The sequence below is a fragment of the Pseudocercospora fijiensis genome, assembly GCF_000340215.1.
Source record: "Pseudocercospora fijiensis CIRAD86 unplaced genomic scaffold MYCFIscaffold_1, whole genome shotgun sequence".
In the NCBI taxonomy this organism is placed as follows: domain Eukaryota; kingdom Fungi; phylum Ascomycota; class Dothideomycetes; order Mycosphaerellales; family Mycosphaerellaceae; genus Pseudocercospora; species Pseudocercospora fijiensis.
The window spans coordinates 8567040-8589017 of record NW_006921532.1 but is presented as its reverse complement, the minus strand read 5'-3'; the positions used below and the strand labels follow the sequence as shown (position 1 = coordinate 8589017).

The following is a 21978-nucleotide window of genomic DNA, read 5'->3' as shown; positions in this document are numbered from 1 at the left end:
CATGGAGACCTCCAGGTTGTCCTTGCAACTGGTTTTGTTGCTGCTGATTTCTGGCTTGGGCAGCCTGTATGGCTTGTCGCTGCGCCATCATCTGCTTCTGCAGCCGCTCCTTCTCCTGTGCGCTTTGTTGCGACAAGAGATGCTGGGAGTTGAAGACGTTGTTTGGTTGACCGCCCTGACCAGGTTGTCCTCCTTGATTAGCAAGCATTTGCGGGTTGATGTTCTGCGGCATATTCATCTGATTACCAATCCCCATGTTGGCGTTATTGTTACTGTTGTTGCTAGCGGGGACAACCTGCTCACCAGCATCCGCCGACTTCACCGCGTTCGCCTGCTGGCCCAGTAGGGCAGAGAAGTCGATCGCTTGCCCATTTGTCTGAGAGGGAGGTCTTTGCGGCATGTTGTTGCCCATCTGCATCATGGGCTTGTTTTGCTGGGCGTTCATCGCTGCCATTTTTTGTCTCACTTGCTCGCCTGCCCTCAACATGCAGAACTGCATCAATGGATCTTGACCGGTCAGTTGCTGTCGTTGCTGCGCTTGCTGTCGTTGATGAGGATTCAATCCAGCAAGAAATCTCTGCCGAGCCACGTTCTTGTTGTCTTCGGACATGCTCTCATACAGTCGCTTGGCCATGGCCTGAATCTGTGGCTGGAGACCGGCCGGCCGCATTTGGCCCATATTCGAGCCTGGTTGCTGGTTTTGCTGGCCAATGGACTGCGGCGGCTGTTGTGTATTTTGCTGCTGCGGCGCCGGCTGCTGCGGCTGCTGCTGCATGAGCGCAGAGGGGTCTAGAGTGCCCGGCTGGTTGGGAAGGTTGACAGGTGAGGCCTGCATGGGACGCTGTAGCTGTGTCGGGAACATCGGATTGCCTGCGTTCATCTGATTTGGTTGCATGCCCATACCGCCAGGTCGGAAGTTCATGTTCATGTTGCCCATGTTTCCCATATTGCCCATGTTGTTCATAGCGTTGTTCGGCATGTTCGGCATACCACCACCCATCATACCACCAGGTCGCATCATATTCGCATTGCCCATCTGGTTGGCCTGCATCATGCCCGGGTTCTGAGGGCCAAGTGAAGCATTCTGCATGGTCTGCTGTCTGCGACCATGAATCTCTTTGAGCTTCATGTCCATCCGCTGGACATAGTCGTCTTTATTTTGCGCTTCTTGAAAAGTTCGCATTTCCCATTTTTGCGCGATGTTGAGGCATGTGGTCATATCACTGTTGAGGGCACGCAGCTGGGTCACACTGGAGTGAAGTCAGCACAGCGCCAAGCGGACTTGGGCGGAACAAAGCAAGCGCGGGAGAGAGCGAAGGTTGGAAAACAAAGACTTGAGGCATGGGAAGACTTACAGCTGCATGATCCGCTGTGCGCGATCTCGAATGTCGTGGGTGGCCTGCCAGGTACCATTAAGTGCCGCGTTCTGTCGAAGGTCTGAGATTATGCGTGCGTGAAGTTGTTGCTGAATATTGCTGCATGGGAAGAGTGTTAGCAATTCGATTGCAGTTTGGTCCGCATTCCATGGAACGGCGAAAGCTCACCCGGACTGCGGACGCTGCATGCCCTGATTCATCATGTTGGGCATGCCGCCGCCCATGATATTATTCGGCTGCTCCATGTCGACGGCGTGGTGTACTTCTTAGAGCAAGCACTTGAGGCGGCACTTGGCCGGCGGTGGAGGCAGCGTGTCTCGGCATGCAGCGCTGCGGTGCGGTGCGGGACTGGATGTTCGATCTCAGAGGGCGTTTCGTTGCAGTGAAGGTGTCGGCGGGGTCAAAATGCTGGTGATTGTGGCGTCGTAGCGGTGGGTGTGGAAGTCGCAAGAATACTGTAGTGGCAGAGTCGTCGGCAGGTGTCGATCTGCTCAGTGGACAGCGGAAAGGTCACACGCGCGGTGGGCGGTGCAGCGCAGGGCAGAGTGCAGCACTCGGTCAGCGGCTGCCAAGCGTCGAAATGGTTGGCCCGTGCGGTCGCTGTCCAAATGGCGGCGTGGACGTGGACGTCGCTGTCGCTGTGGTGGACAGAAGCGGCAATGTTGTTCTTCTTCGCTCACAGTGGAAAGGAAGCTGGCCTGGAAAGCTCACTGACGCCGACGGTAGGTTGACGGTGGAGTCGTGTGCGCTAGCTCTAGTTTGAGACTTTAAGCCCCCATGCAGCTTTAGCGAGCAGAATCAATTCCCCAATCCCCATGCGCGAATCAATGCGGCGGCAATTGAGGAGGGGCACACGGGTACATGTGATGATGGAGTGATTGAAATGCTCAGTTCCGTTGTCAAGTTGACTTGCTATTCTACGCAGGCCTGACAATGATACCATAGAAGCAGAAGCAGAGGCCAGGCCGAGTGAGGCAGAGGCCGCCAAGCAGCAGCAACGGCGGCTCCCATGCAGCCTTCTTATGACGGCCCGCATCGTGGATGGTTTGGAGAGGGAGCTAAAATTTGGCGGCGTTGCAATGTGCATTTGGCGGCGGCGACCTGAGGCTCACGTCCTCCCGCTGTCTCGAGGTCGATGCCGCATACTTATCGCATACCGCTTCGGATAGGAAATACCGGGGTCTGATGTGCCAGGAAATGCTGGCGGCTCATCAACGTGCGGTGCCGGTGCGCTCTGCTGCGTGCGCAAGTTACGCCTGCGAGCGACTGAGTGTTTGATGTTTCGCTGTCCGAGAGGTGACACTCGTCGCGAATCATGCCCTCGCTCTGCTTCCCCATTGGCCATTGCACCAGTGACTACTGTAGCTGCGTAGTGCAGTGCGTACCACCGATGCATCATGCACCATGCACCTCTCTGGCCTCGCTCCTTCAGACGCGACTGAGGTATGTACAGTATGCCTTGTGCACACTTCTAAGAATACGCGTTGACCGGCGTGTGCTGTCACAATAATGTCCAGGTCCTCTCAGCCAGGAATAAGGTAGAACTAGAATACTGCACCGCAGTCTGCAGGCAAGCTTGACCGGCAGATGGCTTGAAACATGATGGCGACGAGATTCAACAGGGGCTCCTGACGTTTCGCGCAGCAGAAGAACGACATGGAATTCTACTATATAAGCTACTGCTGTATTGCCACCCTCTTGAACTCCTTCGTGATGCCCGTGATGGCTTCCTCGACCGGTAATCTCTCCATACTGCTCGCTCCAAAAAATCCGTGCAAGCCCTTCACCCTCTCCAACACGTACTTTGCATCCTTCGGCGCTGCAATCGGTCCGCCATGGCAGAGAACGATGATATCTTTGCTGACCTTCGTTGCAGCATCTCGAATGCTCTGGATCAACTGCACGCACTCATCCACACCTTTTCCACTCCGTGCGCCAATGCTCCCTGAAGAAGTCCTGGAAACCGATCAGTAACTGCATCGACCATAATGTACCATGCGCATTAGATAGATCCACGAACAATCCCATGTGGGCGACAATGACGTCTGCACCTGCTTGTGCCATCTTTGTTGCCTCGTCTTCGTTGAACACGTAGGGCAAAGTGAGCATGTCGAGTTCGTGCGCCGCTTTGATGGTGTCGACTTCGAGCTGGTATCCCATACCGGTCTCCTCCAGATTTGCTCGAAATGTGCTGCATTTTTAAGAACTGTCAGCCAACGTCTCTGGCGTTGCAGAACACCACCGCCACCACCACCACCGATACCCACCCATCGATTAAGCCAACAGTCGGAAAGTTCTGCACACCTGCAAAACCTAGGTCCTTGAGCTGCTTGAGAAAGCGAGGAATGTCTCGAAATGGATCTGTGCCGCAGACGCCTGCTATGACTGGCGTATGCTTGACCACTGGTATCACCTCCTTGGCCATGTCCACGACTACATCGTTTGCATTACTGTACGGCATCAGGCCGGCGAGGGATCCTCTGCCTGCCATTCGGAAGCGCCCACTGTTGCTACATTCGAACACAACTCAGCAGATGTTCGCGAAACATGGCCATTGTGTGTCAACGCACTAGATAACAATCACGTCTCCGCCTCCTTCCTCAATGAACTTTGCAGAAAGTCCAATGCCTATATAAATGAATGAGCGTCTTGGCATCAAACTCGACGGCGACCATGTACTTACCGGCGCCGGCGCCAACAATCGCTGTGCCATTTTTGATCTGCTTCCTAAACGCTTCAAGGATCTGTTTCCGGTCTGTTGGGGGACTCATTGTCAATCAAGCAGCTCATAAATTTTGAAATAATGGAGAAGCGAAGACCAGTATCCGGGTTCCTCACTCAAGAACGTTACCTCCAATTCTGCTGTGATACAAGTAGCTTCGTACCATGCGAAGCGAAACGAGGATGTGCATGGGTGACGCAATGCAGCTTCTTGTCCCTGCAGCGATACAGTATGCATGCAGCAACTCCGCAGATCGACCTTACCTTCTGACGACACAGCTCTTCTTCTCAAGAGTGGAAGCTCATGGACATGTATCTGTACTCTAACGACCTCTGACCAGCAGAGAAGATGCCGAGAATAGTCCTGCTAGGCACATGTGATGTTAGCACCCGCATCCGTACACTTGCTCCATTGTCGAAATGCTAACGAGGGGAGCAACAGACGAAGCTCGATGAGTTACTATACTTGCGATCCGGAATCCTCGAAGCAGGCAAAAGTTCTTGCAAAGTAATCCTCGTCGACGTCGGTCGTTCTCCAACGAGCCACGAAGCAATCGATATCACTCAGAAGCATCTAACAACCAAATATGGCCCAAGCGAGTCTAAGGATGTCGGATCTTTGCCTAGGGGAGATGTTATCAAATATATGATTACATGCGCTTCCAACTGGCTGCGGGAAGCTTACAATAACGGTCTCCGAGACCCATCTCAAGGACTTCATGGCATTGTCAGCGCAGGAGGTACCGGTGGCACTTCTCTCGCCTCTGGGGCAATGCGAGCCAGTCTGCCCATTGGATTTCCCAAATTAATCGTCAGTACTGCCGCCTCAGGAGACACCGGAGCCATTGTTGAAGAGACCGACATCACTTTGATGTATTCGGTCGTCGACATCGCTGGAACAAACACTTTGCTCAGAAGAATCTTGTCAAATGCGGCTGGATCAATCCATGGAATGGCGCAAATTTATGAGAAGTCTCTATCATCATCATCATCATCTGAACAGGGCAAGAAGAGAAAGAGAGTTGGTCTTACTATGTTTGGTGTTACCACCCCATGCGTTGATAAGGTTCGGCAGTATCTGGAGTCGAATCATGAAGTAGAATGTTTCGTCTTTCATTGTACTGGACATGGTGGCAAGGCAATGGAGAGGTTGGTTGAGCAGGGCGATCTGGATGCTGTGCTGGATATCACGACGACCGAGATCTGCGATTACTTGGCTGGAGGTGTCATGTCGGCTGGTGAACACCGGTTGGAAGCTGCATTGAAGGCTGGAATTCCTTACGTGGTCAGCGTTGGCGCGATCGATATGGTAAACTTCGGTCCTAAGGGCACGGTGCCTGAGAGGTATCAGAAGGCGCAAAGAAAGCTTTTCGAGCACAACCCGACCGTAACGCTTATGCGCACTTCGCCGGAAGAATGCACGCAGATTGGCAACTTCATCGTCGAGAAAATCCAAAAGTTCGCAGCAAAGAAGGAGAATGTGCATATCGTCTTGCCGCTTGGCGGCGTCAGCATGATTGCGACACCTGATGCGCCATTCTACGACGCCAAAGCTGATGAGGCCATATTCTCATCTATTACGAACGGATTGAAAGATTCTGGAGTGGTGTTGATCAATGACCAGCGGGCAATCAACGACGAAGGGTTTGCTGTTGACATTGCGAAGCGATTGGTGTCGCTGATGAGACTTTGAGGGCTGACCGTGTAGCCTCCATGAGACTCTCAAGGACGTCGGAGAGGCTTATAGTGACGTGCACTGTGGTTTTTGCCAAGGTCACAAGCAGACATGATGGTCAATGTCGGATCCTCCCGAGATGCGGCAGGATTACAAATGGTTTGCCAAGAGGACGGCAGGAGTCAGCAGCTCGCTCCTACGAAGCTCCGCTTCTCCAAGGGCTTGACTTGACTTGGCTTGGCAGCTACAGCTGTAGGTCGACCTGAAGCAGGAGCTTCGCGAAGTGCATACGCCACAAATTCTCGAGCTCTGGATCTGCTTTATCATCATTCCCTAAGCCGGAGCTTGTATCTACAGAGCGGACACGAGGCGTTGAGCTGAGATCAGCTGTGAGCAGATGCCAACACAGGCCTCGCCCGCGGCACCGACGTGGTCCTGCGATGTCGTGAAATCGACACTCAGGATGTAGTTAAGATATATGCTTCTGCCGTTGTCTGGCTTCAGAGCAGCAACAACAAGAAACCAAGGGCAAGACCAGAACAACTTTTACCAACATTGAACTCCACACCACCTGGATCCTTCGAGCCAACACATCACTCAAGCATCAAAATGTCTTCTAACAACAAGAAAACCCTCCTCATCTTCGGCGCAACAGGAAACCAAGGCGGTTCCATAATCGACCTCGTCCTCGCACGCTCAGATCTTTCCTCAAAATATGCCCTCCGCGGCATTACTCGCGACCCCAACAGCTCCAAATCCCAAAGCCTCACCAAAAAAGGCGTAGAAATGGTGCAAGCCGATCTCGACGACATCTCGTCTCTCAAATCCGCCATGGAAGGCGTATACGGCGTCTTCGGCGTCACGGATTTCTGGAGTCTGATGTCCAAAAACCGGGAAATACAGCAAGGAAAGAATATTTTCGAAGCGGCGAAAGGCAGTGGGGTGGTGAAGCATTTGGTATGGTCGAGTTTGCCGAATGCTGAGAAAGTTTCTGGGGGGAGGTTGAAGCATGTCGACCATTTTGATGGGAAGGCTTTGGTGGAGGAGTATATTGAGGCGAATAAAGGGGATATGATTGCGAGTTATTTCTTGCCTGGTGAGTTTTGACGAGATCTGAGAAAGGGTGCAATTCTGCGATGAATCGTGTTTTTTTTCCCCCGCTGACTTTTACGTCTCATCTTAATAGCCATGTTCATCACTTTCGCGAAAACTCAGATTAAACCTGGACAAGATGGCAAGCCGACACTGGCGATGCCGTTCCCTTCAGACGATGTCGCATGGCCTTTGATCGATCCGAGACGAGACGGTGGCAAGTACGTGATGGGGCTGTTTGAAGGAGGCGCAGGAGCCAACGGGGCCAAAGCTCATGGTGTATCAACTTGGACCACACCCAAGGAGATTGTCGCTGCGTTGAGCAAAGTCTCTGGGCAGGAAGTTGTGTTTCAGAAGCTGCCTGCGGACGTCTTTGCTGGCTTTTTACCAGAAACTATCAGAGACGAACTTCTTGAGACAATGCTGCTTGTTGGTGATCACAGCTACTATGGCAAGGGCGAGGAGAAAACCCAGGAAAAGTCTGACGAGTGGTTGATCGAGGGTGAGAATCTTACATCTTTCGAGGAATGGGCTCAGGAAAATGGGCCATGGAAGTGGTGAAAAAAGTTGGTGATGTGAATTGCAAAGATCAATATATATATCGACTTTTGATCTGGTGACTCTCCCAATCAGCATGAAAGTATTGGAGTCATGACTTCCGCTCAATGCTGTGAACTCTCAAGGCCCCCGCAAAATTCTAGCAGCTTAGAAGCATTGTTTCGGCCGTCTCTCGTGGCATCGCTGTATTAACGGAAAGGTTCTCAACTCTCCAGCTGATCCTGCACCCGGCGCAGTAGAGGCTGACTTTCACCATCTTTGGCGTCTGGCTTAGGGTACGGAAACCATTTGTACTCGCCGTCATCGACCTTGGACACTCGCCATGTGCCTGATTCTTTGGCAGTCTCGAAAAATTCTTGATTCTCCTCAAAGGTTCGACCCCCGGTCTCTGGGCAGTACAGGAACGTCGTTGCTCCTGCGACCAGATTCGTTGCAGCGAATACCAGATAGATCCAGAACTTGAGGTTGTTGAACAAGATCGGTGTAATGAGTGTGATTACGAAATTGGCCAAGCCCCAGATAATGACGGACACTGCAGTTCCTTGGGCTCTTGCCGGGGTTGGGTAGATTTCGGTAGGAATAAGCCATGGTGGGACTAGCCATCCGATACCGAAAGCTCCTGTAGCAATGAAGAGAGCCGCGATACCGGGAATTGCTACTGCGTTGACATGAATGTGAAAGTCTTCGTGATGGAAAGACAGGCCACCAAATACGGCCAGTAGAAGGAAGCAAATAGTTAGGACGCCAGATCCATACAGAAGCACTGTTCGTCGTCCAAGCGCGTCTATCAGTAACCATGCAAATGTCATTAGAATGAAGTACGAGACGAAGTTTGCCTGGGTCAGATATTCCGAGAGCCTGACACCATAGCCCAGTTGTTCGAATATCTGTGAATCGTCAGTAATGTGACCCCTGCTTCGAGGGCGATACCATACCTGAGGTCCATAGACAGACACAGCACCATAGCCAGTAAGTGCCTGATTGACTTGACCCATGATGACGATGATAGTGGGATGAAATTGCGTGTGACTTGGTGTGAACATATCCTTGTAGCCGATCTTCTGGTCGCTTTCGTCTTTTGATGCTTGCACCAGTTCATCGCATTTCGATTTGGCCTCTTCCACGCCGATGATCTCCCTCAGCGACTCTGTTGCCTGCTCGGTCCTGTCGTGGAACACTAGCCATCGTGGACTCTCTGGAAGAGATGAGATGAAGAAAAAGAGTGAAAGTGGATAGACCTGCATGGCGCTGTAGAGGACGAAGATCAGCAACAACTCTCAGCTAACGAGACTCTTTACGGAATGGGCCTACATGATAGGGACTCTCCACGCCCACTCATTCCATTTCCCGAGGGTAACGGTGAGAGCCAGATTTATGGCGAAAGCCATGTTCAATCCAAAGATGTTGGCCTGGAATTCCTGCGCGAGAGCCTTTCCTCTGGCGTCATCTGAGCTCAGTTCTGCAGAATACACAGGTACCACGCTGTCAACACCGCCAATTCCGAGTCCCATCACGAGACGTCCGAGATACATCACGATGAGGGCGCCTTGGCTGTATCCGAGTCCAGCTAGGAACATGATCAGATTGCCGAGAGACGCTGTGGCGAGGCAGAACAACAGTCCAGGTTTGCGTCCATATCGGTCAGCAAACCAAGAGAAGAATGGAGCGCCAACCGATGTTGCAAGATAGTACACTGCTACGATTAAGCCGACTTGTACGCTTTCCTCGTCCAGGCCCATGCTTGCGAGGTAATTCTTGTTAGTATTTATGAGGGACATCATGCCCTGATCGTAGCCATAAAGGGCGATCGCGGTGGATGAGAAGGCAACGACCTATTCGAGTGTACATTGTCAGCTGTGCTCCTGAGATTTGTTCCCATTGCATTTCACAGGAAACACTCACCTGCGCCTTCTTGTCGAACCCCATCTTGCAATCCCTGTCCGCGGTGGGTCCAGGGTCCCGGAAGCGAAAGTTTCGAGCACCGGATATACTGTCCAACTTCCACTCTTCTGTCACACAAACAGGATGCCTGCTTACAGAACCACATACGCTATTGTGAGAGAATGCAGATTGAGGTCTGTGTGGAGGAAACGTTTCCCATCGCACGACAAGCGCAACCGTGCAGAGCGAAGATCTTGGTTGAAGTTTAAAAGTTGCACGTGTGGGGGACGTCATTCCGGGCAAAGGGTGCGGTGCACTGGTGCAGATTCCCAGATCCAGCGCACCAGATCGATTTGGGATGTCGGGTGCGCGGCAAGCTAGTGAAATAGGTTGCCTCCAATGAAGCAGTATTGAGAACCGCCGAGGGCTTGCAGGATGCAAGATCATGGACAAGACGGAGCTCCACGCCGAACAAGATGCTAAGGATTTGTATGAATGGTATCACTCCTCACTCCTTCATCATGGCTCTCTTCGCTAAACCCACCGCAATGGATGCAATCCTGAACTCCACGCTAACTAGCATAATGATATCGTCCGAAGTCTTCAAGATCTAGCCCCAAGGGGACTGCTGTTGCGGCGTGTTCTGCCCTGGACGCGGAAATACTGGCACTGTTTCCAGATGCTCTAAGCCACCCATCGTGGCCTGCGGGCCATGTTGCCACCCCGAACCAGTCTGCTGATTAACAAATTGACTTTGCCTGAAAGGATTTGTGCTACCCGTGGCTTGCACCTGCAACAGCGCAGGCTGTGACGAAGGGATATTCTGGCGGAAAGGATTAGATCCTGTTGCTTGTGGTACCAGAGGCTGAGGTGAAGTGGCTTGTGACGCAAATGGAGAAGTCGCCTGCTGCTGCATTGCCACGGGAGATGGCCCGTTTTCTGGGATTGGCTGTATTGCGCTTTTCGCGAACGGATTCGTGGACTGCCTGTTCAAAGATTGCTGCCCGAGCGAGCTCCCAAGTGCGCCGCCGGTACCCGTGGCCATCATCGATTGTCTGAACGGATTTGTGGTCTGCGGCTGGATTTGTGCAGGTGTTTGAGCTTGGACTGGACTTAGGTATTGTTGTGCTGGGGCGAATGCCTGTTGTTCCGGTTGAGGTCCATAACCACCGAAGCCAGCACCAGTGAATTGGGTTTGCAAGGGCTGTGCTTGCTGCATAGGCTGCTGTTGATAGGGATTGGTAGGAGCTCCATTCGTGCCGTATCCATTCATCGGCTGTGGAGCGCCTGTCTGGTATGGTTGCTGCAAACCCATAGGCTGTAACTGTTGTTGTGGCGGTGCCTGCTGCTGTAGGAATGGATTCGTTTCGCTTGTTTGCTGATTGCTTTCGATCGACTGGAAGAAATCGATGAGGTCTGGTGCGGGACCCTTGGCCGGCTGGTTGGCAGCTGGAGTTGCTCCTGACTTCATGTCATCGAAAGGCGTCTTCATTGTCGCAGTGGCCGCGGCCGTCTGTGATGTAGACTGCGCTGGTCTCGAAAACGGCTTGCCTCCCTTCCTCGACTCTAGCTCGGCCAGATATTGCCTTCTATTAATTTCAAAGTCCGGGTCATCCAGATATTCCTGCAACGAAGCCGCGAGGCTAGTCGGTGCGTGCTTCAGCTTTGGTATCTCCAGCCTTGTGGCGTACTCATACTGCCGCGCAACGCTCAGGTACTGCACGACTTGCTCTGTCTGCTTGCAAAAGTTCTTGTATATTGCAATAGATCGTTCAGCATCGGGCCGTGACATCTCGAAGTAATGGCTGAGCACGTTCATGACCGCCTCGTTCTCCACATTATACAGGTCCAGCAGATCGCGAGTCAAAAGTCGAAAGGCAGTCAAGGATATCTCGTTCTCGACGTCATTCGATAGGAGGTCGCACCTGACTAGGGCTTTGATTTGCGATTGTACCACCTCAGTCTCTCGCAGTAGGCCCTTGTCGACGGTCAAGCGCTTCATCCGCCCCTCGCCGGAGCGTACGAAATCACACTTGCTGCGCTCGTAGGCTACCGCGCGCGACAGCAGATACTCCGAGTAGACTCTTATGTTCTGACCCTGGGTCTGCACGTCGGTGAAACTGTTGATAGCTAGGCGGTTTCGCGGCGCGACTGCCAGATAGCTCAGGGTGACATCCTGCACGCCCTCCTTGATCATCAAATGCACGATGATCAGCGCCTTGAAGGCTACCGTCCATGTGGAATCGCGCAGACGGTGGGTCAGCGTGCGGAAGACCTCGGCGACGCCTGCCTCGCCAGACTGCGTCGCTAACAGGATGTGCTCGACATATTTGGACTTGGGCGGCGCAGCTTTGACCTTGGTGCCGCCCTTGACGCTCTTCTCGAAGCTCGACGACATGGCTGGGTGCGATCGGTGGGTGCCGAAGGGCATTGACGGCGTGGTGGAGGTGGAGGGCTATCGCTTATGGCGCAGCATTTCTGGGTCTATGCTGCGGAATGAATGGATGTCAGGGCGGTGGAGTTCGAGTCGGCGGAGACTGCGGTCATCAACAATCAATGGCCACGCTTGCCAATGCCGGCACAGCAGCGACACGACAGCGCTCGGCCGCAAATGTAATTATGATAAGTTAGACGATGACTTCAGTAGTTCTGGTGAAACACGCAGCAGCCAGCTCTGTTCCAAGCCAAGCCAAGCATAGCGTAGCGTCTGTCGGCAGTGGCTGAGCTGAGTTTCCGAGAACCGCTGTCTCCCGGCATGGGCATGGGCGACGGAGCTCCATACATACCAGAGGCTCAATGCAGACTTTGTACTGCAATTTTTGCCCCTACAAATTGTTTTTAATATATCTTTTTATCTAGAGGACTTATAGCTAAACAATATAAGACAAAGATACTCTAATCTAGGTCTATTTTTAGAAAAAATTAAAATTTTTAGTCGTTACCTACTAAATTAATAAGCTATATAGCCTAAAACTCTAAGTTAGACGTTTTAGGATTTAAGCGTTTTTTTAAGCCTTAGTATACTATTTTTATTAATCTAAAGTCTAGGTCTTATAGCCTTACTTTATAAGACTCTATATTAAGGTTTCTATCTTAATATAGCTACTATTAGTAATATAATCTAGAAAAGAATACTATAAAAACTTAGATTGTTCTTAGATTCTATCTTATATATCTTTTTATTTAGAAGAGTTATAGCTTAGTAATATAAGACAAAATTACTTTACTCTCTATATATATTTAGAAAATGACTAGAATTATTATAGCTATCTACTAAGATTAGCCTAAAATTCTAGAATTAAGATTTTAAGATTTTAGTATGTTTTAAGCCTTAGTATACTATTTTTAGTAATCTAAAATTAAAACCTAACAGTTTTATCTAGTAAAATTTCCTATTAGAGCTTTTACCTTTATTAGTTTATAAATAGTCTTATAACTTAAGAAAGAATATTTTTTAAAATTCTAAACTTTGAATTCTTAAGCTTATAATTCTTAAAAAATATTCGCTTTTGGATTTTAAGACTAATAGTAGGCGTATTTAGATAGGAATCTTAATATAGATTAAAACTAGGTAAAACCTTTAGTTCTAGCTTTTAGATTACTAAAAATAGTATTATAAGGCTTAATAAATACTAAAATCTAAAAGTCTTTCTTTTAGATTTTTAGGCTAATCTTAGTAGATAACTATAACAGTTTTACTTAATTTCTAAAAATAGATAAAAAATAGAGTATCTTTGTCTTATATTATTAAAGTATAACTCTTCTATATAAAAAGATATACTAAAGAGAACTTAGTAAGAATTCAGGTTCTAATAATATTCTTTTCTAGATTATATTACTAATAGTAGCTATACTAGAATAAAAATCTAGAACTAGATTCTTTTTAAACAAAACTATAAGACCTAGATCTTGGATTACTAAAAACAGTATACTAAGGCTTAAAAAACACTAAAATTCTAAAACGTCTAACTTAGAGTTTCAAGCTATATAGCTTATTAATTTAGGAGGGAACGACTAAAAATTTTAATATTTTCTAAAAATAGACCTCAATTAGAGTATCTTTGCTATATATTGTTTAGCTATAAGTCCTCTAGATAAAAAGATACATTAAAAACAATTTGTAGGGGCAAAGATTGTACTGTATCGCTGCGGTAAGAAGTGCTGCATTGAGCCTCTGGTACGTATAGGCCTCCGTAATGGGCATGGATTCTCGTGCGATCTGATCTTAGCCAGAGAAGATCCACCACGACGACGCAAGGTGCAATATCACATGGGAGTCCTGGTCTATCAGACGGCATCGATTATTATTGTCTTCATACTCCTGCCTATGTTCCCGAAATCCGTCCTCGAGATAACAGGCATCCAAACCTCGCGTCCCATCTCTCTCCTGCTCGCCCCAACTACCTTCTCCATCACAAGCTCATCGCATCGCATATTCCGCACCAAGTCAAGCTACGCGCAGGAGTAGAGGCTGCAAAGCCGGATCCTCCAACAACTTCTCCATCGCATCCTCAGTCAGCTGCACCAGAACTTCCCATACACCCTCATCGGACTTGGCGGGAAGCAAAATGCAGCCATAACTGGAATGCTGTCGACTCACTTTGCGCACATAATCAGGCGCACCCAGACCTAGACCAAGATCTGCCTCGAGCACGCTCGACCAGTCCGTGACAAAGACATCGTTTTGGAAGTCCACCGCGGGATGATTCACGCTGCGAACATCTTCGCGGTCATTGATGAGCGCGATCGCTGATCGGACTTTGATCTCGTGCATCTGCTTCGTGCCGCGGTGCACGAGTTCAGTGGTGCGTAACATCGTTCCGACGTCGATTGGAAGACACAGCTGGATGACTGGTGCCGTGCTGTGAGCGTAAAGCGATGCATTGCCGTAGTAGTCCTTGCTCATAATCGGCTCCATGTTGTCGCGTATACTGATTGGCATCAGAAGTGAAGATGACTGCCCACTGGTGTCGTCTCGGCTTAGACAGCGAGCTCTTGTCAGTACTTTCCAAAGAATGGCTACCAAGCAATCTTTTGTGGAAAATTCAGGTGCAGTTCTCAAGAGCATATTCTCGCACCGCTCCACCAGCATTGTCTTGATGCTGCTAAGCTTTTGCAAGTCGAACGAAAGAACATGGCAGGAGCCGTAGCTTGGTGCGAGAGACAGTCTTCTGGCTCTGCCACTGCCGGTAATGATCTGGTACTCGGGGTGCTCAGCGGCATTTGATTTGACGCCTCTTGATCCTGAAAGACGATCTCGAAGTCGGGATTGCTCCACTGCATCTTCATGCAGACTTTGTAAAGTCAGCTCCTGTGGTGGTAAAATATCAGCGGAGATCGATAGATGGCGGATGATTGTTGCGACGCCGTGGCTGTCAGCGACCGAGTGATGGATGTAGATGGCAACAAGAACACCACCATTGATAAAATTGGCCTTGGCTGCGAATACAGGGTTGCTTCCTTCGGCTGGGTCCGGCATGTCTGGGACTGGCGTGAGGGAGGTGTTCAGGAACGCGGATGCCGGCATGCTTCCTTTCATAAGGTCGCTGTACGTTGATGGAAAGGCCTGCCCATAGTTAGTGCGTGTTTTGCGAGGCAGAAAGCTCAGCCTGTGTACGTCTTCATCCAAGAAGTTCAGTGTTGGTCTCAATCGTTCCACATCTTCGAGTTCCACGCGGATTTCCAGTCTTCCGCGCTGATTTGTGCTGGCATTACTTCCGAGGCCAGTGTCTTTGCCAGACAGGTTGCTGCTTTCCTCGAAGGCGGAGCTGCTGGTTGCTGCTCCCACCGAGTCCTCGCGGATTTCCTGGCTCCGTGAGGTTGCGGTGATTGGATGTACCTTGCCAGCGAGAATTGGCAAATGACTGACTGTGCGCTGCACATTAGCCGTGAGAGCCTCTGCCACTCGCTCACGGTCCTCGTTGCTGCAAGCAAAGCAGAGACACACGCGGCTGTATGTTCTGATGGAGCTTTGATCGATCGTGGACAGCCGGTATGTTACGCCGGCCATGTTGGTGGTTGATGAGGTTTGTTTGGTTGTGTGGATTGCGGCGCTGTGCGAAGTTATCTTGAATGAGCACCCTAATTGAGTCAGGAAGGCGCAACAGAAGTGAAGTCCAATTGCAAGTGAGCTTCGACAAGTGAGGCTGAGGCTGATGGACAATGGTCTGCCACTCACTGTGAGTGATTGTTATTTTCGCGCTACCTATGCCTCGTGCCATGTTTGCCGTTACAATGCAGGCGCTTAAGACTACTCGAAATATCCTGGCGCATGACGAGGTGCAGGTCAATTACTTTTACAACTTAGAGCAGTAGAGAAAAAGTGCTGATCTTCGTCGACAGTAGCCGCAACGCGACAGGCGCGACTCAAGTTCAGCCAGACAGAGTTCAGAGTGAGTGCAACTCTCGGTATTTCTTTGCGCAGGTGGCTGGAGCGAATGTGTAGCTGCTGCCTCGAGATCGCATCCAATCGCTGATCTTCTTCCAAGGCACGCGCGAGTGAACTTCTCTGCCGCGCACGGTACCATCAAAACGCTCGAAATGGCTGACAGCGTGCTCGAGTAATTGCAGCTGACAAAACCCATTAGCGCCCGAGAGCTGGACAGACGATCAACAAGCATACTTACATCGTTCTCAGTCCAATCCGGTCGGCGTACTCGTTCACTCTTATCCTTGGTCAAGACTCGAATGCGGCCACGGAGAGTTGACTCAGCTTCCTTGAACTTGCCGCGGCGCTTGATCTCCTTATAAGACAGACCACGCTCTCGCATCTTCAGCAAGTACTTATCTCGGTCGCGGCGCAGACGCGCCTCCTCGATTGCCTGGTCGTTTACGTCAGATGACGACTCATCGTCGCCACCGGATGCTTCTGGACTGGTCTCCCATCCACGTTGGTCGAGCTCTTGGAGACTGCCTGTAAATGACTGAACGGCGTGGCGTGGATTGATCAAGGCGGGTGGGTGGATAGTTTGCGTGCTCGTGTAGAGTGGTGGCCCGTGGCCATGAGCAGCAGCAGATCCTTGGGTTGCAACGGACGGCGGGATCGCTGATAAGGGTAAAGGATACCCAGAAGGCTGGGCAAAGTGGCGAGGGTACGTGAGGCCTCCGAAAGATGCCACCGTTGATGCCGATGTCTGTGTCGAATCGCTTGAGAAAGAACCGGACCAAGAAGCTGAAGGAGTGATGCTAAAGGTTGAAGGCTCCGTCTCGAGCTTGGAAATCATGCCGGGATATGCCAAGTTGCCGTTGCTTGAGACCAACGACGCCCCAAATGGTTCTCCGCCGGCGGGGCTGATAGGTGTATGTGGTCCAGTGCCATGAGAGTCCACCGAAGAAGGAGAGGGTGCGCTGTCGTAGTCGAGGTAAGAAAGCACCCAATCTTCATCTGGGACATTCTGATATTGAGAAGTGTCAACTGAATGTGGCAGAACCGGAGGAGCGGCCACAGCTCTTGGGCTGCTATCGTCTGGGGCTGACAGGATATTGACATCTCCATGGGCAGATGCTTGGACAATGGCGGAAGCTTCTTGACCGACGGCGATAGGCGCGTATGAGTGGGTTTGCCATGGGTCGACCGCAGTCGGGCGGAAAGGAAAGTGATTGACGGTCGTGTGTTCTGAGAAGTCAGGCCATGACGCGTTCTGAAGAGACCAAGTGCTTGAAGGGGTGTCCTCTGGCAATTGGAAATATTCATCTGGATGAAATGATGTGTCGCTCACGGCAGAGCGAGGAGTGTTGCAAGCCTCAGGGGCGAAGCTAGAAGCACCAGAGGCTAGCTGACTCAATCCTAAGCCGTGCTCCCCCATATCAAGGCGAGGGCGCTGATGGTGGACGGCCATTGTTCGCAGGCGGAGATGGGGTTGAGCCTGGAACTGTCTTGTTCGGTGTTGTGGCGGGCGGCGATTGTAAAACAGATTCTGCGGCATCATGCGACCTTGTGGATGGTTCGTAGAGGTTGTGTTGGCCATTGTCTCTTTCACCGACAGGCGATGAACTGCGCAATGATCGTCAGTGCTGGCCAACACCATGCCAAAGTGCATTGCAGCTGGCGACTTACCGTAAGATCGGTGTGTAAGCACCCAGGGAACGGCGTGGCAACACGTGTTTTCGAGCTTGAGAAGAAGGCTGGATATCTGCACGAGAAGTTGTCGTGCAGCTGGAGGGTGCAGCAGCTCTGCGAGAGCGAGGCGGCAGCTCCACAGGCGGGATCAACTTAAGTCCACGCTAACGATTTTGGGAATGGGGACTTTTCTCGTCAGTGAATCTCTGGCTGGCCGTGCCTAATTTCGCTGAAGATCCGGGAAGCGGCTTGACCAGGCACAGACACAGTGTGGCAGATGTCTTGTCGTCTACAGAGATGGTCCGGCCGGACGCAAGGACGAAGATGATATGCGGCTTGCAACGAAGCCTTGCGGGAAGATTCGATGGCCTTCGCAACCTGGCTTTTTGGAAACAAAATGCTGTCAACAATTGCGGGAACTGGCCGCCGATTGAAAGTAAACAAAAACACAGCCGCCGACAATGTTAAGCAAATGGAAACGAGAGGAGCAATTCGGCCGCCAAGAGAGAAATACAGAAGCTAGTTGGAAAGGTTGGGCCACTCCGTGGAAGAGCTGTGTTCTTTGTAGGTCATGTCTCAAGGTCAAACCCCTGGGATAGAGCCAACGATGCGTTTGACAGAGCCGAGATGCCAATAGCGGAAGAGCAGAGAAACGAGCGGTCCCCGCTCCGGCCATGTGTTCGAGCCTGCTCTCTGTCACTGCAGAGCGGAATAGCTGAGGGTGTTGCGAGTTCCGCGCGGCAGAAAGTGTGGTTGACACAAGCTGCCGGGGAGTCTAAGCTTGAAGAAGCAGTGAAGAAGTGCATGCACCAGGCAGAACCCTGCGTGGCGTGTTGAGGTCTGCATCGTGAAGGCCAGCAATGGTCGTTCGTTCGGTGTCTGCCGACTGCTGATTGCCCGGATCGGACGTGTCAGCAACGCTGCTCTGCAATGTTCCGCACCTAGCTCCACAACACCGGTCCATCGCCTCGCGGGAAGTTCGACCTGCCTCGTTCAGCCTGAGACCGCTGGGCTCGACTGAGGCGCGGGAGTCGCGATTGTGCTTGGCCGGATCAGAGCTGTTCGGCGGTCCACGCGGACACTGTGGGCTGAGCGCTTCAATGTCCGACTCAGCCTTTTGGCACAGCAGCGCGTTGTTCCCGGGTTGAGCTCAGTGCAGAATGCAGGTCGTGGATCACGGCAGCATGCGTGCACTGCCAACAGACACTGAGTGCAGCTCCAGTGCAGTGCAGTGCAGTGCAGTGCAGCACAGCACATAGCCTAGCACAGCATGAAAATGACCGCTCGCGTAGGGAGGCAGAGCTGAACTGCCTGGCGCACTCCTCCACGCCGAAGACGCCAGACGACGAGCAGCGGCCGTCGCGTGCACGACGTAGCGATTGCGCTCAGCACAGCACTTGAAGCTGTCCACGAGGAAATTTAGCATCCGCGAAGCGAAACGCGACTCCCCTGGTTAATCGCCTGTCAACGACGGGCCACTGCATCTATCCGTCACCCCTGTCGTCGGTGGAGAGGGCCGCTGCGGAAACAGCAGATCAGAACAGATGCAAACGCCAATGGCACTCATCTCGGCCGCGATGCCGAATAGCCAGCAGAGACGTCCCTTGTATGCGAGGACGATCGCCAGCGGCGATGACAGCTGTTGTGCTGCAGACGCAGGTACTGATGTACGCGTATCTTGGCGTGAGCCTCAGGCTGCTCCCACTTTGCCGAGGTCCATCGCCAGGGAGATTCTAGAGAGAGCAGCTGTTCTGCGGCCTGCCATCAGCTTTCATCGACCACGAGCACCTCAAGACTTGTCGAGAAACCACAGTCGTACAGAAGTATCGGCGGGATCAGCAATTTCTCCATCCTGCCAATGACAGGCCGAAGAATTCACGACACTGAAGAAGCCCTGCAGTACGCGCCCACCGGTAGCCGCTGGCCAAGCACTGACCTCACCTTCTGAACCATTGTACCACAGCACTCCATCTCTCGTGCTCGAGGACGCTTCATTTGGCCCAGCAGGAGGCCACACGCGTCGACATCCTGTTGCCAAGAGGCCTTCATGCTTTTGCACACCCAAACGCAGGCCTAGATAACGCATGGAAAGTCTCACTGGATCTGTGCTGTGAAAATGGGCCCGGCCTGCATTCGGATATAACAGCCGCTATGTATGCAATGGAGACTTCTGCAGGCTCAATTTAGAACTTCAGAGGTAGCCGTAGCCGCCGGTGCTCGATCTTCGCGCCGGGCACCACTTACGATGGCCGCCTTGCGCTAGACATTCCCAAGATAACTCGAAACAGGCGCGAAGCTCTCACGAGCGGGTTGGCATTCGGCCATGACGTCTCAAATTTGGGCAACGTGCATCGATGGACCATTCGAGGAGCGCAATGCACAGGAAACGACCAGAGACTGCAAAGGCGCCTGCACCACATGGCATGTTAGCAGTTTCAGCCTCGCCTGCCTCAATTGCTTGCAGAAACGATACCGCGATCCCAGACGTCAAGCAATCAACGACATGTTTCAAAAGTCGTCTGCTTGGATCTCATAGGTTGCCGTTCGGCACAGCGCGACCCAGGTGGTTGCTATAAAGTGACCATGTCGCCACCTTGAGTGCGAACGGCTCCACTTCAACAAACACTACATCTGCAAAACTTCCACTTTCTTGTACTTGTTTTTGGTTTCCTATTTCTTTGCGTATTTCCTTTGTAACTTGTTCGGTCTGGTACTGGCGTTACATACAACCACTAATCCCTAATCCTTCGGAAGCTCCTCTTGTTGAGTGCTGGACGCGGAAGCTACGACATCGACCTCAACTGCCATACATGCCACACTTCAAAGTCCTTCCAATCATGCCCAAGGAAAGCAGGAATCGGTCGGCAAGTCAGACGGCCCTGGCGGCACCATATACAGCTGCTTCAGCCTCCGGATCTCGGAATGCAGCGATTTGGAGTTCTGCCGATGACGAAGTTCTTCTCCAAGCCAGAGCTTCTGGCCTTAACTGGCAGCCAATTGCCGCTCGACACTTTCCGAACAAGACGGCAAACGCCTGCCGCAAGCGGCATGAGCGATTGATCGAACGACGCCATGTCGATGACTGGGACACTCACAAGCTCGAACTTCTTGCCCAGGAGTACATGGCGTGCAGGAAGGAGATGTGGGACATATTAGCATCAAGACTCGGCGAGCGTTGGGCCATAGTAGAAGCGAAGGTAAGCCAGCTGTCTTCATGCTTCATGATTGACATGCTGACAAGTGGCACAGTGCATGGAAAAGGGACTCAAGACTCTGCAGTCTGCCGCCAGAACCGCCCATAGGAAGGCTGTTGCAGACGAGCAGCCGATGGAAGATCATGGAGGTATTATTTCAGACCACAACAGCGACTCAGGGATTGGATTTGGTTCGGAGGCTGAGATAGAGGTAGGAGAGGCAGTGCCATCAGGCAAAGCATCGGCGTCTTGGCATGGTCATTCTCCTCAGCAGACGTATCAAGAGCATGTTCGCTCGAGGAGTCTTCCACACCCACTGCCGTTGTACCAGCCGCCGCCACCAATCCGACGTACATTTGAGGGAGCACCAGTCGTCACATCGCCTCAAGATGGAGCTTTCCGGGGACGGTCGCAATCCCAGCGCTGCTCACCAGAGTCGCAGAATGGCCGCGGTGGAATCAGCATTGAATCAGTGCTTTCGAATTGAACGTTGGTCGGAGGCGAGGATCGCCCTCTCTGGGGCCAAGAGTGATGTGATATCCAGCATGTTGCTCGGCAGTGTGCACATTACGATGACTACGATGACGAGGAGAGTAATGATTGAACGGCTGTTTTGCTTTTATTTGTAGACAGGAGATGTCTGGTGATGGAAGAAAGCCACGTGTTGGGGCCAGCTGTGGCAAGAAGGCCTACAAGGGGATCTGAGCCACCTCCTGGCTTCGAGGGCCCGTACAGCATGGATAGACAGACGAATAGTGCTCGAGAAAACATTTCATCTCAGTAGTAGAGGCGCAATGGCAGTCGTAAGCTTTTACTGTATTTGGACTTGGCGCAGCCTCGGCCTCGGCTCAAGTGGACTAGACGGGAATCAGGCAAATGCGAGAGCGCTCCCTCTCGAACTCCGTCCTCCCCAGGCCTAGCAGACTGAGCCGCAGTGCGTGTTATCATCCGTTAGTTCTACTGGGGTGGGCTGGCAACCGCCTGTCTTTCCTGCCTCTGTTCGAGCCTCAGCGCGCCTGTGCCTGCCTGCCTGCCTGCCTGCCTGCCTGCCTGCCTGCCTGCCTGCCTGCCTGCCTGGCCTGCCTGCGCCTGCGCCTGCGCCTGCAAATACTGGACGCTGGCTCACTGGCACTGGCACTGGCACTGGCACTGGCACCCCTGACAACAGAAAGGAGAAAAGGAGATTGTGAACTTATTTCATTGATGCCCCTCCCGGCTCTGAACGCATGGCGTTTGATACATAGCCCCTTGCGATGTAAAACCTCCCCGACAGCAGTAGTACGTATAGCGACAGCTCCTCCCGCAGCCACGAGCGCGCACGCCGCAGCCATAGAGACACTCTCTCCCATCGCCGCCGGTCTATCCACCGCTCGAGTTCGAATCCGCACCCACGTCCAACGCCGCATCCTGCTTACCCTCGCT

General features: G+C 51.9%; 9 protein-coding genes across 9 annotated transcripts; 4 read left to right on the top strand and 5 right to left on the bottom strand.

The window, feature by feature from the left end:
* Nucleotides 1-1445: 1445 nt before the first annotated feature.
* MYCFIDRAFT_170590 (uncharacterized protein) lies at nt 1446-2254 on the top strand (the record flags this gene model as incomplete). The annotated part of the gene is made up of 8 exons (XM_007923658.1): nt 1446-1453; nt 1510-1677; nt 1705-1716; nt 1743-1764; nt 1806-1836; nt 1872-1998; nt 2028-2117; nt 2170-2254. The coding sequence occupies 8 exons, from the start codon at nt 1446-1448 to the stop codon at nt 2252-2254; spliced, it is 543 nt and encodes a 180-aa protein (XP_007921849.1).
* Nucleotides 2255-3052: 798 nt separating this feature from the next.
* MYCFIDRAFT_25858 (uncharacterized protein) lies at nt 3053-4147 on the bottom strand (the record flags this gene model as incomplete). The annotated part of the gene is made up of 5 exons (XM_007921527.1): nt 3053-3332; nt 3397-3567; nt 3644-3886; nt 3947-4004; nt 4060-4147. The coding sequence occupies 5 exons, from the start codon at nt 4145-4147 to the stop codon at nt 3053-3055; spliced, it is 840 nt and encodes a 279-aa protein (XP_007919718.1).
* Nucleotides 4148-4406: 259 nt separating this feature from the next.
* MYCFIDRAFT_55551 (uncharacterized protein) lies at nt 4407-5790 on the top strand (the record flags this gene model as incomplete). The annotated part of the gene is made up of 2 exons (XM_007921973.1): nt 4407-4479; nt 4540-5790. The coding sequence occupies exons 1-2, from the start codon at nt 4447-4449 to the stop codon at nt 5788-5790; spliced, it is 1284 nt and encodes a 427-aa protein (XP_007920164.1). The 5' UTR covers nt 4407-4446.
* Nucleotides 5791-6381: 591 nt separating this feature from the next.
* Nucleotides 6382-8198, top strand: MYCFIDRAFT_149645 (uncharacterized protein; the record flags this gene model as incomplete). Its single annotated transcript, XM_007923657.1, has 2 exons — nt 6382-6868; nt 6959-8198. The coding sequence occupies 2 exons, from the start codon at nt 6382-6384 to the stop codon at nt 7423-7425; spliced, it is 954 nt and encodes a 317-aa protein (XP_007921848.1). The 3' UTR covers nt 7426-8198.
* MYCFIDRAFT_160228 (uncharacterized protein) lies at nt 7421-9254 on the bottom strand. The gene is made up of 3 exons (XM_007923656.1): nt 8734-9254; nt 8358-8670; nt 7421-8309 (listed from the first exon to the last, which is right to left on the bottom strand). The coding sequence occupies exons 1-3, from the start codon at nt 9201-9203 to the stop codon at nt 7626-7628; spliced, it is 1467 nt and encodes a 488-aa protein (XP_007921847.1). The 5' UTR covers nt 9204-9254; the 3' UTR covers nt 7421-7625.
* Nucleotides 9255-9481: 227 nt separating this feature from the next.
* Nucleotides 9482-11701, bottom strand: MYCFIDRAFT_160224 (ENTH domain-containing protein; the record flags this gene model as incomplete). Its single annotated transcript, XM_007923655.1, has 1 exon — nt 9482-11701. One exon carries the CDS (start codon nt 11699-11701, stop codon nt 9914-9916), a length of 1788 nt encoding a protein of 595 aa, XP_007921846.1. The 3' UTR covers nt 9482-9913.
* Nucleotides 11702-13750: 2049 nt separating this feature from the next.
* On the bottom strand, nt 13751-15313 carry MYCFIDRAFT_193070 (uncharacterized protein; the record flags this gene model as incomplete). Its single annotated transcript, XM_007923654.1, has 1 exon — nt 13751-15313. One exon carries the CDS (start codon nt 15311-15313, stop codon nt 13751-13753), a length of 1563 nt encoding a protein of 520 aa, XP_007921845.1.
* Nucleotides 15314-15690: 377 nt separating this feature from the next.
* Nucleotides 15691-17342, bottom strand: MYCFIDRAFT_89639 (uncharacterized protein; the record flags this gene model as incomplete). The annotated part of the gene is made up of 3 exons (XM_007923653.1): nt 15691-15873; nt 15930-16124; nt 17022-17342. 3 exons carry the CDS (start codon nt 17340-17342, stop codon nt 15691-15693), a joined length of 699 nt encoding a protein of 232 aa, XP_007921844.1.
* Nucleotides 17343-20295: 2953 nt separating this feature from the next.
* Nucleotides 20296-20668, top strand: MYCFIDRAFT_100473 (uncharacterized protein; the record flags this gene model as incomplete). The annotated part of the gene is made up of 2 exons (XM_007923652.1): nt 20296-20559; nt 20612-20668. Coding segments are annotated over 2 exons (321 nt in total), but the record flags the coding sequence as incomplete, so codon positions are not given.
* Between the last annotated feature and the right edge of the window lie 1310 nt (nt 20669-21978).

Bases quoted from the DNA above. Each gene is read 5' to 3' on its own strand.
- MYCFIDRAFT_160228 (XM_007923656.1), bottom strand. From the start codon at position 9,203: ATGATGTCCCTCATAAATACTAACAAGAATTACCTCGCAAGCATGGGC. The intron at 8,671-8,733 runs GTAGGCCCATTC...CGTCCTCTACAG, and splicing joins GCGTGGAGAGTCCCTATCAT to CGCCATGCAGGTCTATCCAC. The intron at 8,310-8,357 runs GTATGGTATCGC...GACGATTCACAG, and splicing joins TGTCTGTCTATGGACCTCAG to ATATTCGAACAACTGGGCTA.